The sequence below is a fragment of the Prorops nasuta genome, unplaced genomic scaffold, assembly GCF_024137725.1.
Source record: "Prorops nasuta isolate Cenicafe-Biocafe unplaced genomic scaffold, Cenicafe_Pnas_1.2 PNAS00025, whole genome shotgun sequence".
In the NCBI taxonomy this organism is placed as follows: Eukaryota; Metazoa; Arthropoda; class Insecta; order Hymenoptera; family Bethylidae; genus Prorops; species Prorops nasuta.
The window spans coordinates 1027462-1047286 of record NW_027116822.1 but is presented as its reverse complement, the minus strand read 5'-3'; the positions used below and the strand labels follow the sequence as shown (position 1 = coordinate 1047286).

At 37.2% G+C, this 19825-nt stretch overlaps 2 protein-coding genes across 5 annotated transcripts; one reads left to right on the top strand and one right to left on the bottom strand.

The window, feature by feature from the left end:
* Positions 1-10: 10 nt before the first annotated feature.
* On the bottom strand, positions 11-19279 carry Nipped-A (Transcription-associated protein Nipped-A). 2 transcript variants are annotated; one of them, XM_066741715.1, is made up of 13 exons: positions 19250-19279; positions 14416-14590; positions 14208-14301; positions 12064-12243; positions 11699-11998; positions 11435-11629; positions 3628-11364; positions 2047-3568; positions 1751-1982; positions 1578-1671; positions 950-1498; positions 654-867; positions 11-582 (listed from the first exon to the last, which is right to left on the bottom strand). In XM_066741715.1, exons 4-13 carry the CDS (start codon positions 12187-12189, stop codon positions 239-241), a joined length of 11313 nt encoding a protein of 3770 aa, XP_066597812.1. In that variant the 5' UTR covers positions 12190-12243; positions 14208-14301; positions 14416-14590; positions 19250-19279; the 3' UTR covers positions 11-238. The 2 variants fall into 2 exon arrangements, with proteins under 2 accessions (XP_066597812.1, XP_066597811.1); XM_066741714.1 differs by lacking the exons at positions 11699-11998; positions 12064-12243; positions 14208-14301; positions 14416-14590; positions 19250-19279 and having other exon boundaries at positions 1572-1671; positions 11435-11639.
* Positions 12283-19786, top strand: LOC136782338 (NACHT and WD repeat domain-containing protein 2). Of its 3 annotated transcripts, none has more exons than XM_066741717.1 (23): positions 12283-12614; positions 12675-12763; positions 12901-13017; positions 13093-13296; positions 13352-13496; positions 13561-13786; positions 13857-14298; positions 14407-14604; positions 14656-15398; positions 15458-15736; positions 15801-16020; positions 16076-16288; positions 16348-16549; positions 16617-16740; positions 16801-17154; positions 17222-17440; positions 17512-17658; positions 17719-17924; positions 17988-18187; positions 18251-18420; positions 18491-18649; positions 18716-18905; positions 19607-19786. In XM_066741717.1, the coding sequence occupies exons 1-23, from the start codon at positions 12512-12514 to the stop codon at positions 19754-19756; spliced, it is 5100 nt and encodes a 1699-aa protein (XP_066597814.1). In that variant the 5' UTR covers positions 12283-12511; the 3' UTR covers positions 19757-19786. The 3 variants fall into 3 exon arrangements, with proteins under 3 accessions (XP_066597814.1, XP_066597815.1, XP_066597813.1); XM_066741718.1 differs by having other exon boundaries at positions 19111-19708; XM_066741716.1 differs by having other exon boundaries at positions 16617-17154.
* The last annotated feature ends 39 nt before the right edge of the window (positions 19787-19825 follow it).

Here is a 19825-nt window from a genome sequence, read left to right as displayed (position 1 = left end):
GCATCTTACTGTCGCTTGTGATATTGAAGGGAAAAAAATTAATCACTTATATTATTTATTTTTTATATCATAAAAATCCATATTTGACTTACAAAATTAACTTTACAATTCTTAATTTAACATTATTTACAGATCTTAATATATTACCTAAGTTGAAATTTAGTATGGCCAAAATTATGGACAATTTTCATCACTTAGAAAAATACTGTAGTTATTAGAACGATGTCGAGAAATATTCTTATAGCCATGGATGCCATGAAGGGTCCATTCTACAGAGATTGTCATGACTATTTGCAGCTGCCACCAAAGTTCCGACTTTACTATCAGTACCATCAAAATTCGCTAAAGAATTAAGTCTGGTAACAATCGCGGTAACAGCTCGAGTGACCATCGTGATTAGAACTTCCCCTTTCATGTCTGTCGGAGCTTGAGAGGCATTCTTCGCATCTTCCTGTTTTTTATTGTGATCTGCTATCACCTCATCTCGAAGAATAGCTCTTAAAATTGTGTGAACTTTAAACGAGGGTTGTACCAAACACCGTGCAGTTGCAATGGCACTAGCCGTTAATGGTCCAGAAACTCCTGAAAAAGAAATAAGATTATCAAATAATTGCAATTTAAGTGTTATAAATTAATGTTCTCTTTTTGTTTACCTGTATTAGTTAAGAACTCCAAAATATTTGGTGTCAGTCGGAAAGGGACCGGTCTATTAGCATCTAGTTCACCAGAAGTCTCATCAACATCAAACTTGAAGTATGCAATATTAATGAGACCAGAATCCTGATGCACGTACATCATATCTGGATTTAGTCGAGTTAAATGTAGTACATATTCAGCGAAACAAGCTAAGGATAGCTGTAATGTAAACTGAAACCAACAATTGGTTATGAAAAGAGATGTAAAATTTAACAAAAAATTATAAAATATTTATTAGTCTTTCTTAGCTTACCATTTTTCTAAATGTCCAATAATCAGTAGCAGCAGGAAAGGTCTTCAATGCCCAATCCTTTAACATGGTTCTAGGAACCATAGTAGTTTGCACTTCTTTTAAAATGTCTCGAAGAACTTGGTGGCTAGCTTGGGTACCTCTAGCCTGTACAGCGGCCAATCTTTCGTAATATCTTGCGACAGGAGCATCATGTTCTATTCCAAGTCTGGCACAGCCTTGTTTATAAATATCCAGTAAGGACACAGAAGCTGGATTGTCTTCTACTAGTCGCATTTGAGGGGAAACCGCTACTACACGAGGTACCGTGAAATGGAGAAATCGCCTAGAAGTCTCTTTTTGCTTAGCCAAATAATGATTAAGCATTCTCAGAAGCTGTAAAACTCTCTCTTCACGTCTGGCATCTCCTAAACCTGCATCATTGACCACTAGATAAGGATATAGGCGACCATTGTGTCCTCGAATTCTCAATCTTCTCGCTGCTGTGTTATGTCGTTGCACTACCTCAACTCGAGGCATAAATCGTGCAATCCTCACGTAGTAATGAGAATGCTAAACGATAAAAAGAAGTATTAACAATTTTCTTACATGTATTATTTTTCAAAAATGATTTTTTGCTACGTACTCTTACCTTAGGCAGCAAAAATTCACCAGGTAGTTCCACTTCAGCGGTTTTAAGGCTAAAATTACTAAGGAATCTGCATTTTTCTTCAATTAGGAAAGATCTGTGTCAAGAACGATAAGTATTTTATAATTTATGCTATATTTCAGTTACTATAAAATGGTTTATAAAATAATACAAACTTTGGTAGCTGTTTTGTCTTTCCTTCAAGTATTTTTATCCATTTTTTAAGTTTTTTAATTAAATTGTGCAGCAACCGTGCGCCAGGAACAGAAAAATCAAAATCACTAGTAAATTGTCCTTTCATTTCTTGGAAAACTGGATCTTGAACAGTAGCCTGTGCCCTACGGGCTAAAGATTCCGAAGCAGCAGATCCAAAAGTATTATTGACATTTTGAGACGAAGAAATATTTTCTATAAAAAGAAAAATTAATGAAGGTTTTTTCATTAATAATTAAAATTACAGAGAAATACTTACCAATGCCAATACCAAAAGTGGAAACCAGCTTTTTGACAAAGTTAAGGGTATGAGGCGTTATAGTTGCTTCGCTAACAGCTCCTCTATTTTCAAATGCAATAGCATAACATTTTGCCAGCCCCTGCCTCAGCTGCCTGAGAACTTCCTCGTACCACGTTTCTCGGAACCAAACCATTTGATCGACAATTCCTTCCAAACTAGATAAAATTGTTGGATGAATATCCCTTTGCATGTGCATAATTTTTGAACATCTCCACATTGGTGGTGTAGCTTTAATAGGTACAGTTTCAGGGGCAGGCTGTTGACTAGTTCTACCATCAGCATTTTCCTGAATCCTTCCAGCAGCTAGTTCAGCACTCTTATATCTTTCTCTCTGTTCAATTTTCAACGTTAAATAAAGAGTTCTAATAGAAAAGTAGACCGCTTGAGGGAACATACGGCCCACTTGGCTAAGAAGGTTCAGAATGACGTTTCCATCATGCCTGACGAGGCACATAAGTAATTGTGGAATCCATGGTAACCACTGAATCGGAGGAACACCGACTGCATATTTATCAACAGCATCCATAAGTGATGATTTTTCGTCATCGTATGTCAAAAGCCATAGGACCTTAGCAAGATATTTTCTTGATTTCGATTCATTCTGGTGTCTGCAAGCATGTAAGAAACATGTAATAGCAGATATTCCAATCGATATTTGACGCGCATCTCTTGTGAAAATATGTTCCAAATAATCGCCCCAAAGGGCCCAAGCCTTCACCAATGTATCGTGAAGTTGCACAGCAGCAGAAAATGCTTTATTGGCATCATCAGATTTTCCTATTTGGGACAACAACATTCCTTTTAAAGCATAAAATTCTGCAGTCATTTCCTTCGTGAAATACTTTAAATTAGTTGATTCGATGACTTCCAATCCTTCTTGTAACTCGTCTTTGCCAGTGACAGAAGCCATTTGCAGGTAACACTTCACCTGTTGTCTGATCTTTTGGAAACAATCAACGATTGGAACACTTGGAATTGTATAAATTCTGGAAAGGGAGTCCAAACAAACTCCACTGAGATTGTGCTTCCTGGCTATTTTTCCAAAGTGAATTATCGCTTGAGCAGATGCGTGGACGCCTAGCATTGAATGATTGGTAGTTTGATCTTGCTGGGAATCATAATGATTGGAAATAAACGTGTAGTGATGCTGTCTCCATGTGAATATATCAGACCAATGACTGAGATCATCGGCAATCACTGGTAAACGATTTCTCCATGTTTTAACAATTGCTTTCATATCGTGTAAAGAAGAACTTCTACCATGTAGCAATCCTTGGTGAATCTGTAATGCTTCTTGAAGTTCTATTATTTGTTGAGCTGCTTGAAGTAGTGGTAAGTGAATGTGACTGACAATGTGAGGTAATCTTCGCCATTCACACATACAAGATTTTGAGGCTTGCTCCACATAATGTTCTACCTCGGATAATCGCTGTGGCTCTTCCGTTTGACATATTGCCAAAAATCCATGATATAAATTAACCTAGAAAATGTATTAATTATTAATTCTGTAAAAGATAAACAAACACAAAAATACCATACCTTCCACGCCATTTCCTTTGGACTATTATGTTCGACCTGTGTCAAAGCTTCTTTCATCATTGGCCAGTTGGGTATACGCCACGAGCTTTCTAGTATTAAAAATGGATTTTTTTCAGCTTTTTTACTTCCATAATCCAAGAGAAGATCCCATTGATTCAGTTCCTTTGCACAGCGAATCCAGTGCTGCTCCCATAAAATAGATTCTCTCTGGGTTTTGAATGGTGCAGGAGTTGATACATAATCCTGCTTAAATTTAGCCATGGCAACATCGTAAGCTCCTTGAGCTTGCTCAAAAAAGCCTTGCTGCTCCAAGGCAGTAGCCTGAAGAGTCTCCTTGTAGTGTGCATGCTTTTGCCAAAGGCCGGACCACATGTCTTCCTCGCACAGCAAATTGTACATGTCTGATAAGGAATCCAATATTTCTGCATGGGGACTATTGTCAGGCTCAAAATCATAACAATCAGACTCTCTCTTATTTTTATACTGATTTCCGTTATCAAAGGCCATCTGCTCCAGACTTAAGGTCATTCTGTGCCAAAGATTATGAGATCTACCGAGATATTTCATGAGAGCTGGACGCATTGGCACTGGAGGATTGCAATGAGCAATGGCCTCCACAAATGTGGCAATTGCACTGGGCTGACAATTTTTCTGTACAACGTGAGTACCACTACAGATAAATGGTACGATTTCTGCTATTAGGGTATTATGCTGGTGCTCATCTAATATACTCCAAAGTCTTGGGAAAGTATCTAACCAGACGCGTTCTGCAAGACTTGTTTCCATATGACAAAGTTGAGCCATTGCCAACAAAAGCTGCTCTGTCCGAGTTTTCTTAGAATGCTCCAGAAAATCACTCTGCTTCGATATTAATTGTAACAGAGTAGGCTTTTTCTCTGTAGTAATTGTTTCTGACGTTGATGAATCAGTGATATCCATGTCGAGAATTTCTTCCTTTATCTCTGGGATTTCGGTAAACTCTTGAAGTCCTTCTTTCACTGCGGCATACATAATAAAATTCTTGTGCTCCTCATTATCTGCCATATTTATGATTGAAGTGACACTAGGCAATAAAGTATCTTGATTCGACATTTGGATTTGCGTAGTTGAGTTAGCAGTGACGATTAATAGTTCAATACATTGTTTTATCCAATAATGAGGACCCATTACATCCCAATTCTGACTGCAAACTATGTATAAAAGTCTGTCGTGTAATCTTTTTCTCATAGAAGTGTCAAAAACTTCAAAGAATTTTGCACGGATCTGTGGTTGAACGCAACGAAGTCCACATAAAAATGCCGGCTCTAATTTTGCAGTGAGCTCAGATGTTTTCAATCCCTCGTCCCTATAAACGAAATTGACTATCTCCAAAAATTGTCCATTCAGCTCCAAGTCATCAGGAAATCTCTTTTCAACATTCTGCATCATTTTAACCAGTAGCATAGATTTTTCCCTTAAGCTTAGAGTTTGGCTCATGTTAACTGGGTTTTTGTTCTTCAGCCACTCCTCTAGCATTTTGGTAATAGCCTTCATGACTTTGATATCGTCCGTACCTTCAATTAGATTACCGACAATGTGTCCGATGAAAGTTTTCCTAATTTCTACATTCATGATATTGACACGAGTCTTTACTAGATCCAAACTCAAGATTAATAGCTCGCTGCCAACCGGATTTGACTCTGCTTGAGGAGAATCAAGATGGTCCTTGGACATTTTATGCAGCACTCTCACGAATGGAGTTATCAACCTATCGATGTAGCTTGGATTGTTCGTGCAAGCAGCCTTCAAGGTCATTAATGTACCAAAAAGAGCACTGGGCGTAGCTGCAGTGGTTTTTTCATACGCAGAAAATCCGTCAAAGACAAACTTGCCAACAGTGGTGTACAAAGTGTCCAATTCTTCATATTTGCAAGCTACAGCAGAAGAGGCTGGTTCAGTTGGGAAAATTGTCATTAACCTTGACAGCAATCCATGAACCAGTCTGATAACTTTTGTGTTATTGCTAGCAATGCATGCACCTAGTCCTCTTTGAAGTGGTTTGAAGCTGGCCAGTATTCGTTCTCTCTTCATCACTCCCAACAAAAATGTAAGCAATTCCAAAGCTGTACAAATATTTCCATAATTAGGCTGCGTACTCTCCACACTGGCAAATACCTTGTCGAGCCAGGCCAATTTTAAATCACAAGTCTGTGGCCAGACATCAGATTTCAATGCCATTTTGAGCAAGGCGACGCAGCGTCTCGAAAGCTGTTCTCCAGGATTACCTTGGGTAGTGGTGGCGTCATTAACTTGACAAGCTAACCTGAGCAGGAAATTAAGAACAGCGTCAGCGTGAGCTCTTTCAATTGGCTTTGTCGAGCCCGGTTCTACCCTAGGTAACATGACTGGAGTCGCCTGGTTAGGCGTTGCACCTTGAACTGCCTGGCGTTTTATTCCTGGCATAAATCCTGTACCTCCACCTTCCGAGGTCTCAGCTTCATCGTTAATTCTGTGCAGCTCCCATTTTATTATAACCAGAGCAAGCTCCACAGCCAGTCTCCTATGTTCTATCGAAGCTGTTGGGCTGAAACCAAGTCTCTGAATAGAATTAACCATATGCTGCACAAGTTGATGCCTCACGGGATAATAAACTTTGTAATGTCTGACAACCAGCTGCAAAATATGGAATAATTGTTGCATAGAGTATCCTTCTTCAACTATAATTTTCTTAGTCCAGTACGTTAGCATTGTGTTACCATCTTCCATTCTCACTGGCATGGCTGGAGTGAGAATTTCCAGTGCTTGTCTGATGACACTTTTAGCTTCCACTGCATGGGCCTTTAGAAGACTATGGAAAACTTGCAAAACTATCCTCTTATGGATGGCAAATTTGGCTATGATATGACTGAGAAGTAAATGACCGTGGTATCTAGTGGCCGGATCTACGCAATTCTTGCCTAAAAGACAGGGCCAAGCGAAGGTCATCAGAGAACGAAGTTTTTCTCCTTGTTTTTTGTTAGTGACGTCATGAATATGTGGAGACGCTTGCTCGACTAGTAGACAAGAAAATTGCAATACGGAAATTCGAACGCAATCGGCAGATCCAAATGGATTTTCAGGATTGATGATTTTACTAATAAAAACTGAAACTACATTTTTAGGATTATCCTGGTCAGGCATGGGAGGTCCTCCCATTAATTTTGTTCCCTCTCCTCTTTCAAAACTAATAGCGAAACATGGAATTATAATTAATTGCAGAACTTTTGCTTTCAACTCTTGAGACATATTGTTCGTTGGGAAATGCTCGACGAATCTGAAGAAAGCACTGCGTTTCCACTCTACAGTGTATTCTTGAGCTACAATATTTTCAAGAAAATCTCGCAAAAATTGGAAATCAGGTATGAACCTATCACAGGTCGCTCTTAATAATTGGAACAGCAGATCGATATCGTTAGGATGGTGACCAAAGTAATGTAACAAAATTTTGACTACCAATTTAGGTTCTTTCCAGTGAGAAAAGTCAACGCTATCGACTTTCTTGTGTAATGCTTGGTATTCGTCATTGCACCAAATTTGCTTTAAGGCTGCAACAAGTTGATTCTGGGTGGAAAGCCACTGTTCATCAAATTTGATCAATATTGAAATAATCCTAATTGCCTGATGTTGAAGCTCTCGCTTATCATTGTGAGCAAGTTCGTTTGCACTTGTTTGAGAATGAGATAGCAGCATAGTAATAAACCTGCTTGTACTATTGTGCAATACATCTCGGAATGGTTTTCCATCCTTGTGTTTAATGAGGAATTCCAAATATCTTCCCCACTGCTGATCCTTAATATTATTGTCATGTAAAAATAGATTAAGAGTCTCCGTTGGGTATCTAAGAAGGAATTTCATCAATGGTATTCTGAATGGACTAGAGGCTTCCACAAGTAAAGATTTTTCTGTCTGCAAAACCAGCCTGCAGAGAATATCAATGAATTTCGGCGTAGCTGCAGGAATCTGGTGGAAAATTCCTATAATAGTAGCTATTTTTTCCTCGTTCTCTCCTGATCTCGAAATTCCTTTATGTGCTTGAATTAGGCTTTCCAGAAGCTCTTTCAGATGTAATACGAGATGCTCGCACAAAGTTATGCTAAAGCTTCTTGGGAACAATTGGGTTAAATAAGAAAGGCGTTTTACACATTTTAGGCTAAGATTTCTATGATCTCCTAAAGTTTCCAACATTGGCTTCATGATTCCATGCACGACATTCATATCGATCTGGAAGCCAGCAATAAATTTTTGCATGCATTCGAAGGCTGCTTCCTGTAGCTCTGCATTCGGTTTTTCCAAGGCTGCATAAAGCACTCCAAAAATTTTTACTCTCCAAGCTACAATATAATGGCAAGCTGCTAATGCTCTCAACGTTGATTTCCTCAATGGGATCAAATTAGATACCGATTTGTAGCAAGGGAGTTTTTGTAAGCTAGTATCCTCTGCCTCGCTAAGGGCTAATAATTCTTGAAAGAATGTATTGTGTTCTTTGATAGTCAAATCGATTGTAAACAATCGTGGTGTCAGCGTAGTGCAAAAAGTATTTCCGTCTATTAAACCAATTTGAGCATTGGCAGGCTGGTGTCTCAGCAAATGTTTCTTGGGAGGGATCATGTCAGCCAGGACATCCTTGTGAGGTTCCATAACTTCCGTCACTGATTTGTTTTGTATTTCAGCCAATAATCTCAGAGAAGACATAGCTTGCTCCCTGACAATCGTGTGTGGTGAGGTGACTTGCCTCACTAATTCTTGGGTCACCTCGAAAAGACTCTTATTTTGTGCTTCCACCAGATCTGCATTTCCCTCTTGGATATTAGGATTCACAAAGACCCTTAACATCCGTTCCAGGTTCACCTTGGCCATATCAATAGCACCATTTGATACTTCCCCTGTTAAATCCATCATGACAAACATGAGAGCTTTGAGAAAAACAAATAAATGATTAAGCACCCATTTTGTAGACATTTGTTCAAATAAGAATTTAATAGCAATGCAGCCTCCAAGCTTGGCATACCAAGCACGTTCGTAACAAAGAGAGCACATTCTCTCAGCCAAGTATTCCATAAATGGGAGTTGACAGGCTCTCTCTTTGGTGCCTAAAATTTGTGTAGCTGTTTCCAAAATTAAAACTAGAGCCAAATGTGCCGACTGACCAGATTTACATAATTCTTTTTCTTCATGTCCCATGACTGTAGCCAGAGCATCGATTAACACTAAAGAGTCTAAGCCTTGCATTCGAATCGATCTACCCGTTAAACAAAACGGTCCAGCCTGCTGAGCAATCGCTATCATGGTATAATGCCTGACTACAGAGATTACAATTCCGGAAACTGAATTTTTTAACTCCTTAACTGCTGCAGCCACGAACAAGCCAGTCAAAGCAGTCTGCTGCACATTTCTGGCAATTAGGTCGGGACATTTGTAGTGTGCTCCTTGGAGATGTGGAATTTTTCCTTCCTTGAAACTTGGATGTGTGAATAATTTGTAGAGAATAGAACACTTGTCGTCCAGTCGCAAAGATGCTGCTAGGTAGCAATGAATCACTTCTAGGCATTGTCTTCTATAAAATATATCTGTCGTGTTAGACTTCAGTCCATTAAATGCGGTTTCGATTACTTTCTCTACAGGAAAGTCAATTGTCTTGGATGGTTCATGGAAATAGACCACAATTGCAGGAGAATTGGTTTCACGATCGTTGTACTCTAATTTTTGTGGTTCTATCATCATCTTTCGGTTTCCACCACCGAATTTTCCAAGAACACGGAAAGCTACAGTAGCCACTTGATCGGAACAATTGCGTAGAGTTCTCCACAAAGCCTGCATTAAATCAGCCCGAACAGGCTGAATGTGCTCGTACAGAAAATCTGGTTGTAGATTATCAACACAGAGCTCTAAAGTTCTAAGACCTTGACTGACCAGTGTATGACTTCCATTCAAAGCTGATACTAATGGATCCATTAACATAGGAAGATAAGGAAGCAAAGAGCTAAGTCTTACAGGAACAGTCAGACACAATTCAACAAAGAGATCTTTCATGTGCTGTTTATGCAAACCAGACTGCAATCTATTTAATCCCTCTAATAAATTTGGAAGCAATGGTAAGAATTCCTGATATAACAAATCGTGAGATCCACCTCCTATTGATCTGAATAAAGCTCGTAGTAATAGAAAATAATTGTATGGTTCTTTAGCCGACATTGCCAATTCCATGGATCGATTTACTATTTGATGTAAATGTGGTCGAAGCATATGTTCATTTTCTACTGGAAAAAGAGACACACTACCGAAAACAAGTTTAAATAATCTTAGGTACAAGTTGCTTCTCTCGATATTCGACCCCATATCGCTCATCCTTTCCAATAAATATTCAACGAGAACAGTAGCAAAGATGGGGGATGTTGTAGGGTTGGCAAGAAAGGAATTTCCAAGTATTTGTAGTGAGGAATTCTTAAAGATTCTCTCGACCATGTAATCTATCATGGTTGAAAAAATTTCTTGAAAAGTTTGAGGATTCATCATTGAGAAAACACCACTATAATGTTCGAGGACTTCTTTCTCTTCTTTCGTTCGTACTGTTTGAGGTTGTGCTGGCCTGCCAGGTTGTGAAACTACTCCAACGGTAGGAGGACCTATCGTATAGATATCCAATGCTTGGAGGGACCACTTCACCAACCTAATAAAAACCAATGTTTCCTTTGGCTGGAATTGTTTTGACTGAGCCATTTCACCGGATTTGCAATTAGCGCAGCCCCATGTAATGGTTTTCACACCACATACAAGGGTTTTTACCATACTTCTATAATCCGCTACGTTATAATTCATTGCCTGGGGAGAAGGAAATCCGAATTTTGATTTACCGTAATCCTTATCCTCACTCAGATCTGTTAAACTTGGTTTAATGTCTTCGGTCTTTATGTCTGTCGCAGCAGGTGGTACTTGTTTAGCTTTGTTAAGCAAAATTGGCATTTGCAATTTTGTAATAGTTTTGAATTTCAAAACAAAAACTTCCAACATTCTCATCAATAATTCTCGTCCCTGATTACTATTTCCAGCGTCAGATCTTTGTCGGATACACTCGACGAGATTTAATAAAAGCTTGCAGGACATTGTTTGAATGGTTATTGGAAGACTTTGATCATGCACATTTTTACTGAATAGATGGACTGCCCTAGCAAGATCGCTAAGAGGCAAAAGCTGTCTGACGTGATGGACTAGATCAGCCAAAGTTGAGTAAGCCAAAGGTCTGAGTGATTCATGAGTGGTCCAACCATGTCCTAGTAGAACATCCTCGTCGAAAAGTCGTTCCATGTGTGGAACAAATTTGTTTCTTAAATCCGTAGCTAATATGTGTCTGGTGGCTACTAGCAATTCTTTTCTTAGGTGAGCTACTTCCATTGGACAAAGTGTAAGCAAACCCAAAATTCCTTTCACCATCATTGTGCTATGTTGAGATACAACTTCCTGATAGATTCTAATAATATACGCTACAAAAGATAGAGTCTTAATCTGTGCTCCCATAAAATCAACAAACACTTCCTTATTGAATTCAGGCGATGCACGATGCTGTAGGCTTGGTTGTAAAGTAATTGTAGTCATTATTAAAGGAATAAAATCCGATACATCCTGATGAACGTTTTGTTTGTAGATTTGGTACATCAACACAACGATAATTGGAAGTTCTTGTAAAACCTTCAAAGACAACACAGCTTTCGGGATGAGATTATACTGAAAATAGTGTTACCAAATTAATAATATAATTTAATTTGTCTGATTCCATTATTCTTAGTATACTTACTGTAACTACCGTCCCATCCGCTGCTTTCTTTTTAAAATATATTGCTGTTATCGTAAAAGTTTCCTTTAAAAGAGCTTCTATATTTATTTCTGACAAATCATTAACACGCAAAGGAGGACGAGGTTCGAAAATTTTTGGCAAATTTTCTGGCAATTCGCTGTAGATCGATTTTACAAATTGCAAAAAATGCTGGATCTGAAATATTTATATTTTTTAACTTATTTCGATATTTAAAGTAATTTCAAAGCAGACAATTATAAAAACCTCAGGATTAAATGTCGGCCTGTATTGTTTGTGAAGTTCGATGATAATTCTCAGGCAAACCAATATATTTTCTTCATTCTCCGTTTCCAATAACTTCAACATCAAACTCAAAATTTGTTTTACGTATGGTCGCAAATATTCATTGGTCGGCAGTCGGTGAATCATTTCCAGGATAAGCTTCCTGACTTGTTGAATGTTGTACTCCGATATAAAATGTGGTTCGCCCTCTTGTAAGATTTTTAAGAAAATTTTCATCAAATGATCCAGAAAAGCTGGATACTGAGAGGAACACATTATCACCTAAAACAGATAAAAAAAAACATTCGAAAAATCTGTTCTAAACAATATTGATTTTCATCAAGTACCTCAAAGTTCTCGGATAATTCTTGAGCCACCTTTAATTTTGACTCATCCTTTGAGTTGGGATCGGCCAGTACGGTCACATAGGACCGATACGTATTCATTTGAGTTACTGGATCTGGTGGAGCCATTTTTCTTGTTGAGCGAACAATTTATTTACAATATGTTAATGTCCATCTGGAAACCTAAAAGTACAGACATAACTAAACTAATAGGAAAAGATTATATATATATATATATATACTAAGGAAAGTTCCAATGAGTCATATACTATGTGAAAACCTAGCAATCAATGTAGTATTACACCTCCTAGGTAAACAAGTCCTAGCAACCAGAAAATCCTAGTATTTATAGAATGGAGAATGCGAAAATTTCGCAGACGCGCAATAGATGGCTAAATTGCAGGATGTAATCTGATTTCAAGACTATAAAAAAGATACTTAAACATAAAAAATGGACGAGACAACCATCGACTCGATCTTCGCAGGATCTTTAAAATCTTTGCCTGCAGTGAGCTCAAAAATCGTTCGAATTTTTACCAGCTCTACTTTTACCGGTACATAATAATAATCTCCTTATATAATAATAATTACAATTATGTATTAATTTCTTTTAGATACAACAATGGAAAGAAATACATTAATGGCCCAATGTTATCCAAAGCTGAAGGATTATTGCAGGGAAAAACACGGATTGGAATTTCAAGTGAGCCATTGGAATATTATATTCGTACACTATTGATTTTATGATTTTTTGTGCAGAGTACTAGCATATATATCATACACTTGTCCTTGAAAGTTTGGAAGCGAAGAAAATTTGGTGCGCAATTTCTGTTTTTATAGGTAGTTGACATGAGATGGGGTGTTCGTGATGAGGCCACCGATGATCATATGACGACTGAACTATGTATGCGAGAAATAGAAAATTGTCAAAGACTGTCCATGGGTCCAAATTTTGTGGTAAAAATTTATAAATCTTTCGACAATAAATTTTCCGTCCATTAAATTAAAAAAAAATATGGAATCGGTATTCAGGTATTTTTGGGACAGAAGTATGGATACAGGCCCATTCCAACCTACGTACTGAGCTCAGAACTAGAAATGTTGAGAACCGAATTGGAGGGTCAAGGAATGGACGTGAGTTTGTTGGACAAATGGTACAAAAAAGACAGTAATGCTGTACCTCCCACCAGTATTTTACAGCCCATTTCATCTATTCTCAAAAATTTTAATAACAAAGTATGATTGAAAAAATAATAAAATTTGATTTTATAACAAAAACGTAAATTTTTAGAGAATACCAAAATTACAACAAGAAGATCAAGCCATATGGTGGGACACTATGTTGAAAATGCAGAAGCTTTTTAGAAAAGGAGCTCAGTCCTTGTACAATAATGGAAAATTTGACAAAGACACAATGCATAATTACTTCATGTCAGGTACACCAATGTTTAAATTATTGCTAAATGCAAACTGATTTATTATAAAAAAATTAATTTTTAGTCACCGAGAGAGAAGTTATCAATGGGATTTTAAATGTAAAAAACACAAAAAATCATTGCTTGGCGTACGTGCGATACATCAATAACATTAATCTTCAAAACCTGAAAAAAGCCAGCCTTTTCTTGGATATTGTCAATAGAAGCTTGGACAACGAAGCTTCGAAATTGCTTGCTAATCTCAGAGATGAGAGGTTGCCAGATAAAATCGAAAGAACTAATTATCAAAGGTGATTAATTGAATATTCAAAAAATCTCAGAATTTCGTCTCAGTAGCAGATAATAATCAAAGAAATTTAGTTACACAGTCGAGTGGATTGGCAGAGAAGGCTTGGACCCCGAAACTCACAGTGAATATCTTCAACATTTCATAACCCACTTTTATCGAAATATAGTAAAACTCGTGGATAGAGCAATGCGGAAGGAAGACAGCTCGGCCCAGGGGCAAATTATAACCGAGATATTACAGCACTTGCATGCGTGTAATAATTCAGTCAAAGTTTTTTATGGACGTGAAGATACTTTGGTGAGAATCAAAGAATACATGTTGGATGACAGTGAGAAGCCATTGGTGTTTTACGGCGAAGGAGGATGTGGGAAAACCTCGCTTTTGGCCAAGAGTGCTGGTTTAAGTTACACCACGTGGCTTACTGGTAAAAAACCAATCAACGTCATAAGATTCTTAGGCACGACTCCTGATAGCAGTGCCTTGACTCCAACTCTGATATCGATCTGCCAACAGGTCCTGCAAAATTATACTCTCATAATATTCTAAAATAATATTTAAGTTTCAAAATATCAAAAATCTACTTTACAATAGAAAGATAAAGTCTACACTATTAATTTGCAGATTTCATACAATTGTGGAGCATCCTTCGATGATATCCCTGATGACCTCGTCCCACTAACAGCATTCTTCAAAGCTCTGTTGACCCGTGCGACTCCGGAACAACCAATTCTATTATTCCTGGACAGCGTGGATCAGTTGACTGGCACGCAAGGAAATAAATTATCTTGGCTACCAACGAGGCTCCCTGCGAATTGCAAAGTGAGCCTGAGTAGTTTGAAATGGAACAAAGTTAATTAAAATTGTTTTCAGATGATTTTATCCTGCGCTGCCGAAGAGTCAAATCCAGTAATTTCTCGGGACTATCGACTCCTTCGCAGAATGATAGATACGGAGGATAGTTTTATCGAGGTCACAGCTTTAGGCGAAGATTTAGCAATGGACGTCATTAGAATGTGGATGAAAACAGCTCACAGGGACTTGAACAATTATCAATGGCGTCTTGTGGCAAATGCGATATCAAAATGCTCCCTTCCGATTTTCGTAAAGCTTGTGTTTGCAGAGATCTGCCGCTGGAGGAGTTACACCAAACCTGCGGATACTCACTTGGCCAGTACAGTCATGGATTCAATAATGATGCTCTTCGAGAGAATCGAGAAGCAGCATGGAAAAATTCTGGTTTTTCATGCATTGGCTTACATAACAGCTGCAAAATCTGGCCTATCAGAATCGGAATTAGAGGATCTGATATCCTTGGACGATAAAGTTTTGGACGACGTTTACCAATACCACTTGCCTCCGGTCAGAAGAATTCCTCCACTTCTTTGGACCAGAATTAGAAATGACTTGCCAAACTATCTAAGCGAGCGAGAAGCTGATGGCGTTAGCGTTCTCAACTGGTACCATAGACAATTCAGGGATACCGCTAAAGAACGATATTTCAAGAACATGAACATGGCCACTTATTTTCATTCTATGATAGCTGATTATTATCTAGGAATCTGGGGCGGTGGAAATCCGAAACCTTTCAAATATACCGAGATTCAAAGACACAGGTAACATGACTGATGAAGAAAATTAAGCAAGTTCTTTCTTATCCTCGATTCGTTAACAGGTTCAACTTGGCAGACAAAGAAGGAGTGGCTGATAGAAAAGTACCAGAACAGCCACTGGCATTTTATTCCAAGGAGGGATCTATTTCAAGATACAATTTACGAAAATTTGGCGAGCTTCCTTTTCATTTGGTTAGATCGCGTAGATTCAATGATCTCTTCAAGAACGTATTGTTCAACTACGAGTGGCTTCATGCAAAGTTAAGTTCCTGCCCCCTGCAGGCTGTGCTTTCGGATTTCGAGGATGCTTGCCAATTTATTGAGGACCAAAATTTGGTCAGGTAAGAAATCCAGCCTTTTTTATAATAATTCGTCTATTGAAACAGAGGTGCTTCACTATTTTAGAGAACTGATGTTAGTGGCTGATGCTCTGAGATTAGGTGGTGCCATTCTTGGGAGTCATCCAGATATGTTGGCACCACAACTGGTTGGAAGATTGTTACCAGAGATTGGTGGAAATGCCAATGTGAGAATGTTACTTCGAGCTTGTGACAAAGATGGAGCAAAGGATTGTGCTCTTCTTCCACTTTATCATTGTCTCCATACACCGGGTGGTCCCTTAAAGGTACTTCACAAAGTTTTCACTGGACCATCATTTTTGAATCTTGTCAATCTTGCAGTACTCCCTTGAGGGACACCAGTTTGCTGTGTTTGGCTTCTGTCTCACGTCGGATTATCGCTACGTCGTGTCAATTTCCAATAGATTCATCACTTGGGATTTAAGCACGAGCGACATGACGAGGGATGTAAATCCTGGCATTGAAGGAATTATGCAGCAGCTTGTTCTCAGTCCAGATAACAGATACGCTGCAGCTTCCACTACCAACAATCAAGTGAGATACAATGATTCAAGAGTTTACATAAATTTTCATTATATACAAAATATTTTTAGACAGTGGTACTTAATACTTTGACAAGTGAGTTTGTAATAATTGACAATCCATTGCCCAATGAAGATCCTGTGACTGGGGTGCATTTAACTGACCACTTTGCTTCTATCTATGGTAAACTTGGCTGGTCGAGATTTGATTTGCGAGGGAATCTACTAGACAGTCATTTCAATCCAGAAGACAGCAATCAGTGGCCTATTCTATGTAATATTTAATTATCTAAAATTCTAAGAAAAATTTTCTTCCTGACTTCATAGATTCTTCATTTCAGACGTTGAGTACACAGATGTGAATGATTATAAAATTGTTTTCTGGTCAGGCAATATTGAAGATCGAATGATGCTGTTGCATACTTATAAAAAGAAATTATCACTAGATCCATTAAATTTTCACAGGTACATGAGTTATAGTGAAGCACATGCAAAATTAATAATACATTTTGACCTATTTTTCAGTGCTATGGTTTTTACTCAGGATAAAAAGGCATTGTATGCCTGCACAACTGAGAATGATTATAGAATCACTAAATACACTATTAGTGATGGTTCTTCATTCTGGGAGAAAGTTTCTGATATGCCAAGGGCTAGAAACGATGAAATTGAGCATATATTGCAATTGAAACTTGATAGAGAAGAAGATTATCTTCTAGCCACCACTGGGAATGGATTCATAGTTTGGTTCTTAGAAAATAAAAGTGATGCTCACTTTTTAATGTTGCCCAATGGTGTTAGAAATATTAGTACAAGAATGATGTGCTCCAACTCAATTATGGTTAGCGGTAACAAAAATTATGCTGTTGCTGGTGTCAGGTTTGAAATTGTCTTTGAATTCTTCTTTTTGATACAAATTCGAAATTTATTCAACTCATATTTGCAGAAAAAATTTATATGTGTGGAGTCTTGAGTCTTCTGAGCTTGTGAAAGTATTAGATGCACATTTTGCTAGAATTATTCAACTGGAAGCATTAACAATTGGCAATTGGAATAGTGTAGTGACATCAAGTATAGACCGAAGTGTCAAAGTGTGGAATATTAACAATATTTTTGAACAAGTTCATGTGATTGATAGACACGAGTTACAAATAGATACTTTAAGGTATATTCTTAATCTTATTTAAAATTTAAAAAAAATTATTTTTATTTTATTTAATTAATTCTTTTAATTAGTTTGGCAGAGGATTGTGACTTAGCTGTGACTGTAACAAGAGGCTGTGTTGGTGTGTGGGATTTAAAATCAGGAAAATTGATTTCTAAATTGGCAGACAGTCCATTAGGGGCTATTGTGACACACGCTGTCATAACTCAAAATGGAAAGTAAGCTAATTTCTATACTAAAGCAAATGATTATATTGAAATTATTACATTTTCTTGAAGGTATATTGTATCTATTGAGTCAGGAAATATATTAATATGGAACAGGATAACTGAACAAGTATTATTCAAAGAGGAGCAGACCAATGTTAAGCAGTTAACATTAATTGAAAGTTCTACTAAAGTTATAACTGTGTCCAGGCCTAATAATCCACCAGGAGAAGATAGTATGAGAGCAATGGCTACTGTAGTCATGAGAACTATTCCAGGTAATAATTTATCATTTTCAAATATATATTTTATGAAGATTTCAATAATTCTTTTTCTGGCAGATGGAAGAAAACTATTTTCATTTGAATATATGGTTAGAAGTCACACTGGAACACCTTTTCGTGAAGTAGTTATAACATCCGATTATGCATTTTTAGCTGCACCTGCAGCAGATAAAGGAAATAAAGATTGCATTATAGTTTATAATGCAAACACTGGTATACTGATAAATAAAATACCTTTAAAAATTCCTGGATTAAAAGTAAGAGAATAATAGAATGCTAATATGAACTTATTTTAAATTCACTTTTTTATACTATTATAGGATATTGTTTGTCTTACCCCCATGCCCAATAAAGGCTATTGGATAGGAGTGATTGGATCTGACAAAGGTACAATTGTTGATATTAATAAAAAGAAAATAATTAGAACTATTCCTAAATGGAGTGGAAACATTAGTAAGGATGGGAAATATACACTTTATGCTCCAAGCAGGTCTGTTTAATTAAATAATTTTAATCAAGAAGCTTTTTCTTTATCTTCTAATATTTATCTTATACTTTAGAGGTGGCCTTGAGCTCATTGAATTAAAAAAAGGTACAACTATAAAGACTTACATTCCAAAGGTTGCAGAAGGAGTATTTACTGTTATATCCATGTTTAACAGAACAGATGAATATGTTCTGTACTATCACAGTGGTAGAAAAACTATTAGAGTCTTCAGGTTAATATTCATATATTGAAAAAGGCATAGATGTTAAAATAAAGTGTAATATTTTTTTTCTCATAGATCATCTGATTGTGAAATGATAGCCAACTATAGGGTTCAAGCAGAGTTAAGTGCCATTGACAGTACGTACGATGGAAAAAGTATTGTGCTAGGAACAGTGGATGGGTGCGTATCAGTCTTAGCTATAGCTGATCCTAAAAAAAAAGAGATGCAAGAGTATCTTGAAAGAGTACCTTCGAGAGACGAAGAAGTAAGTATATTAGCAAATATTATACTAAAACCACATAAACACTTGTACATGGTTTTGCTCTAATATATAGTCTTACTTAATAACTTTACTTTACGATTGTAATGTGACATTCGTTACTTTAATCTAATTTTTTTGGACTAGCGCTATAATACGCCCAACAATTTCCATACGCACTCAAATTTCTTTCAGCACGATGTTTTTTTAGGTTATGTTCGTGTGGTATAATGTTTTCTTACAATCATACTCGTAAAGCAGAAATGCTTCGATAACAAAATGTCAAATAGCATCATGACATATAAGTTGCGAATACAATAAGATAGAAAAATTAATTATTTGTCACAAACCTTTCGTAGTTTGTTTGTAACGAGACAGCGAGCCACCGCCACCACACCACATCGTTTGTAGTTGTAGTTTAGGGGTGTCTTTCAGGCCATGTTCCATTATTGACTCTGAATACTAGTAATCTATAGTTTGCGTGACATTAAATATAGCTTTTCAGTACTAGCAGTCAATAGCGGAACACGGCCTTATTAACCAAGTTTCTCTGCTAAAGTTTACTATTTACAGATGTCGTTACTGCCTACAGATTAGAGCGATTAGAGAGAGGGAAGAAAATTTAGCAATGAAAATATTTAATTTAATAATGTCAGAAAGGGCAGCAAGAATGATGTAATAATAATTTAAATCATAATGTGTTTCAGTGGAAAAAGAAGACGGAAAAACAGAAGGCTATATTGAAATTTAAAGCAGCGGCTAGAATAGCTCGAGTAACTCACGATTTAACATCTATTGTTCGTTCTAGCAATAATTCGGTGGCTTCTATCGACGAGGTGAAAGATGATATCGAGTAAAATTGTAGTAGCAATAAATAAACTATAGTTTCCTAATAGTATTTAATGATCTATACATTATTTAAGTCT

What these genes read in the sequence shown, in the direction of transcription:
- LOC136782338 (XM_066741716.1), top strand. Translation starts at nt 12,512, where the DNA reads ATGGACGAGACAACCATCGACTCGATCTTCGCAGGATCTTTAAAATCT. An exon ending in GCATAATTACTTCATGTCAG is followed by an intron (nt 13,497 to 13,560) that starts GTACACCAATGT and finishes ATTAATTTTTAG; the next exon opens with TCACCGAGAGAGAAGTTATC. An exon ending in ACACTTTATGCTCCAAGCAG is followed by an intron (nt 18,421 to 18,490) that starts GTCTGTTTAATT and finishes CTTATACTTTAG; the next exon opens with AGGTGGCCTTGAGCTCATTG.
- Nipped-A (XM_066741715.1), bottom strand. Translation starts at nt 12,189, where the DNA reads ATGGCTCCACCAGATCCAGTAACTCAAATGAATACGTATCGGTCCTAT. An exon ending in CAAAGGAAATGGCGTGGAAG is followed by an intron (nt 3,569 to 3,627) that starts GTATGGTATTTT and finishes TACATTTTCTAG; the next exon opens with GTTAATTTATATCATGGATT. An exon ending in AAGACAAAACAGCTACCAAA is followed by an intron (nt 1,672 to 1,750) that starts GTTTGTATTATT and finishes TTCTTGACACAG; the next exon opens with ATCTTTCCTAATTGAAGAAA.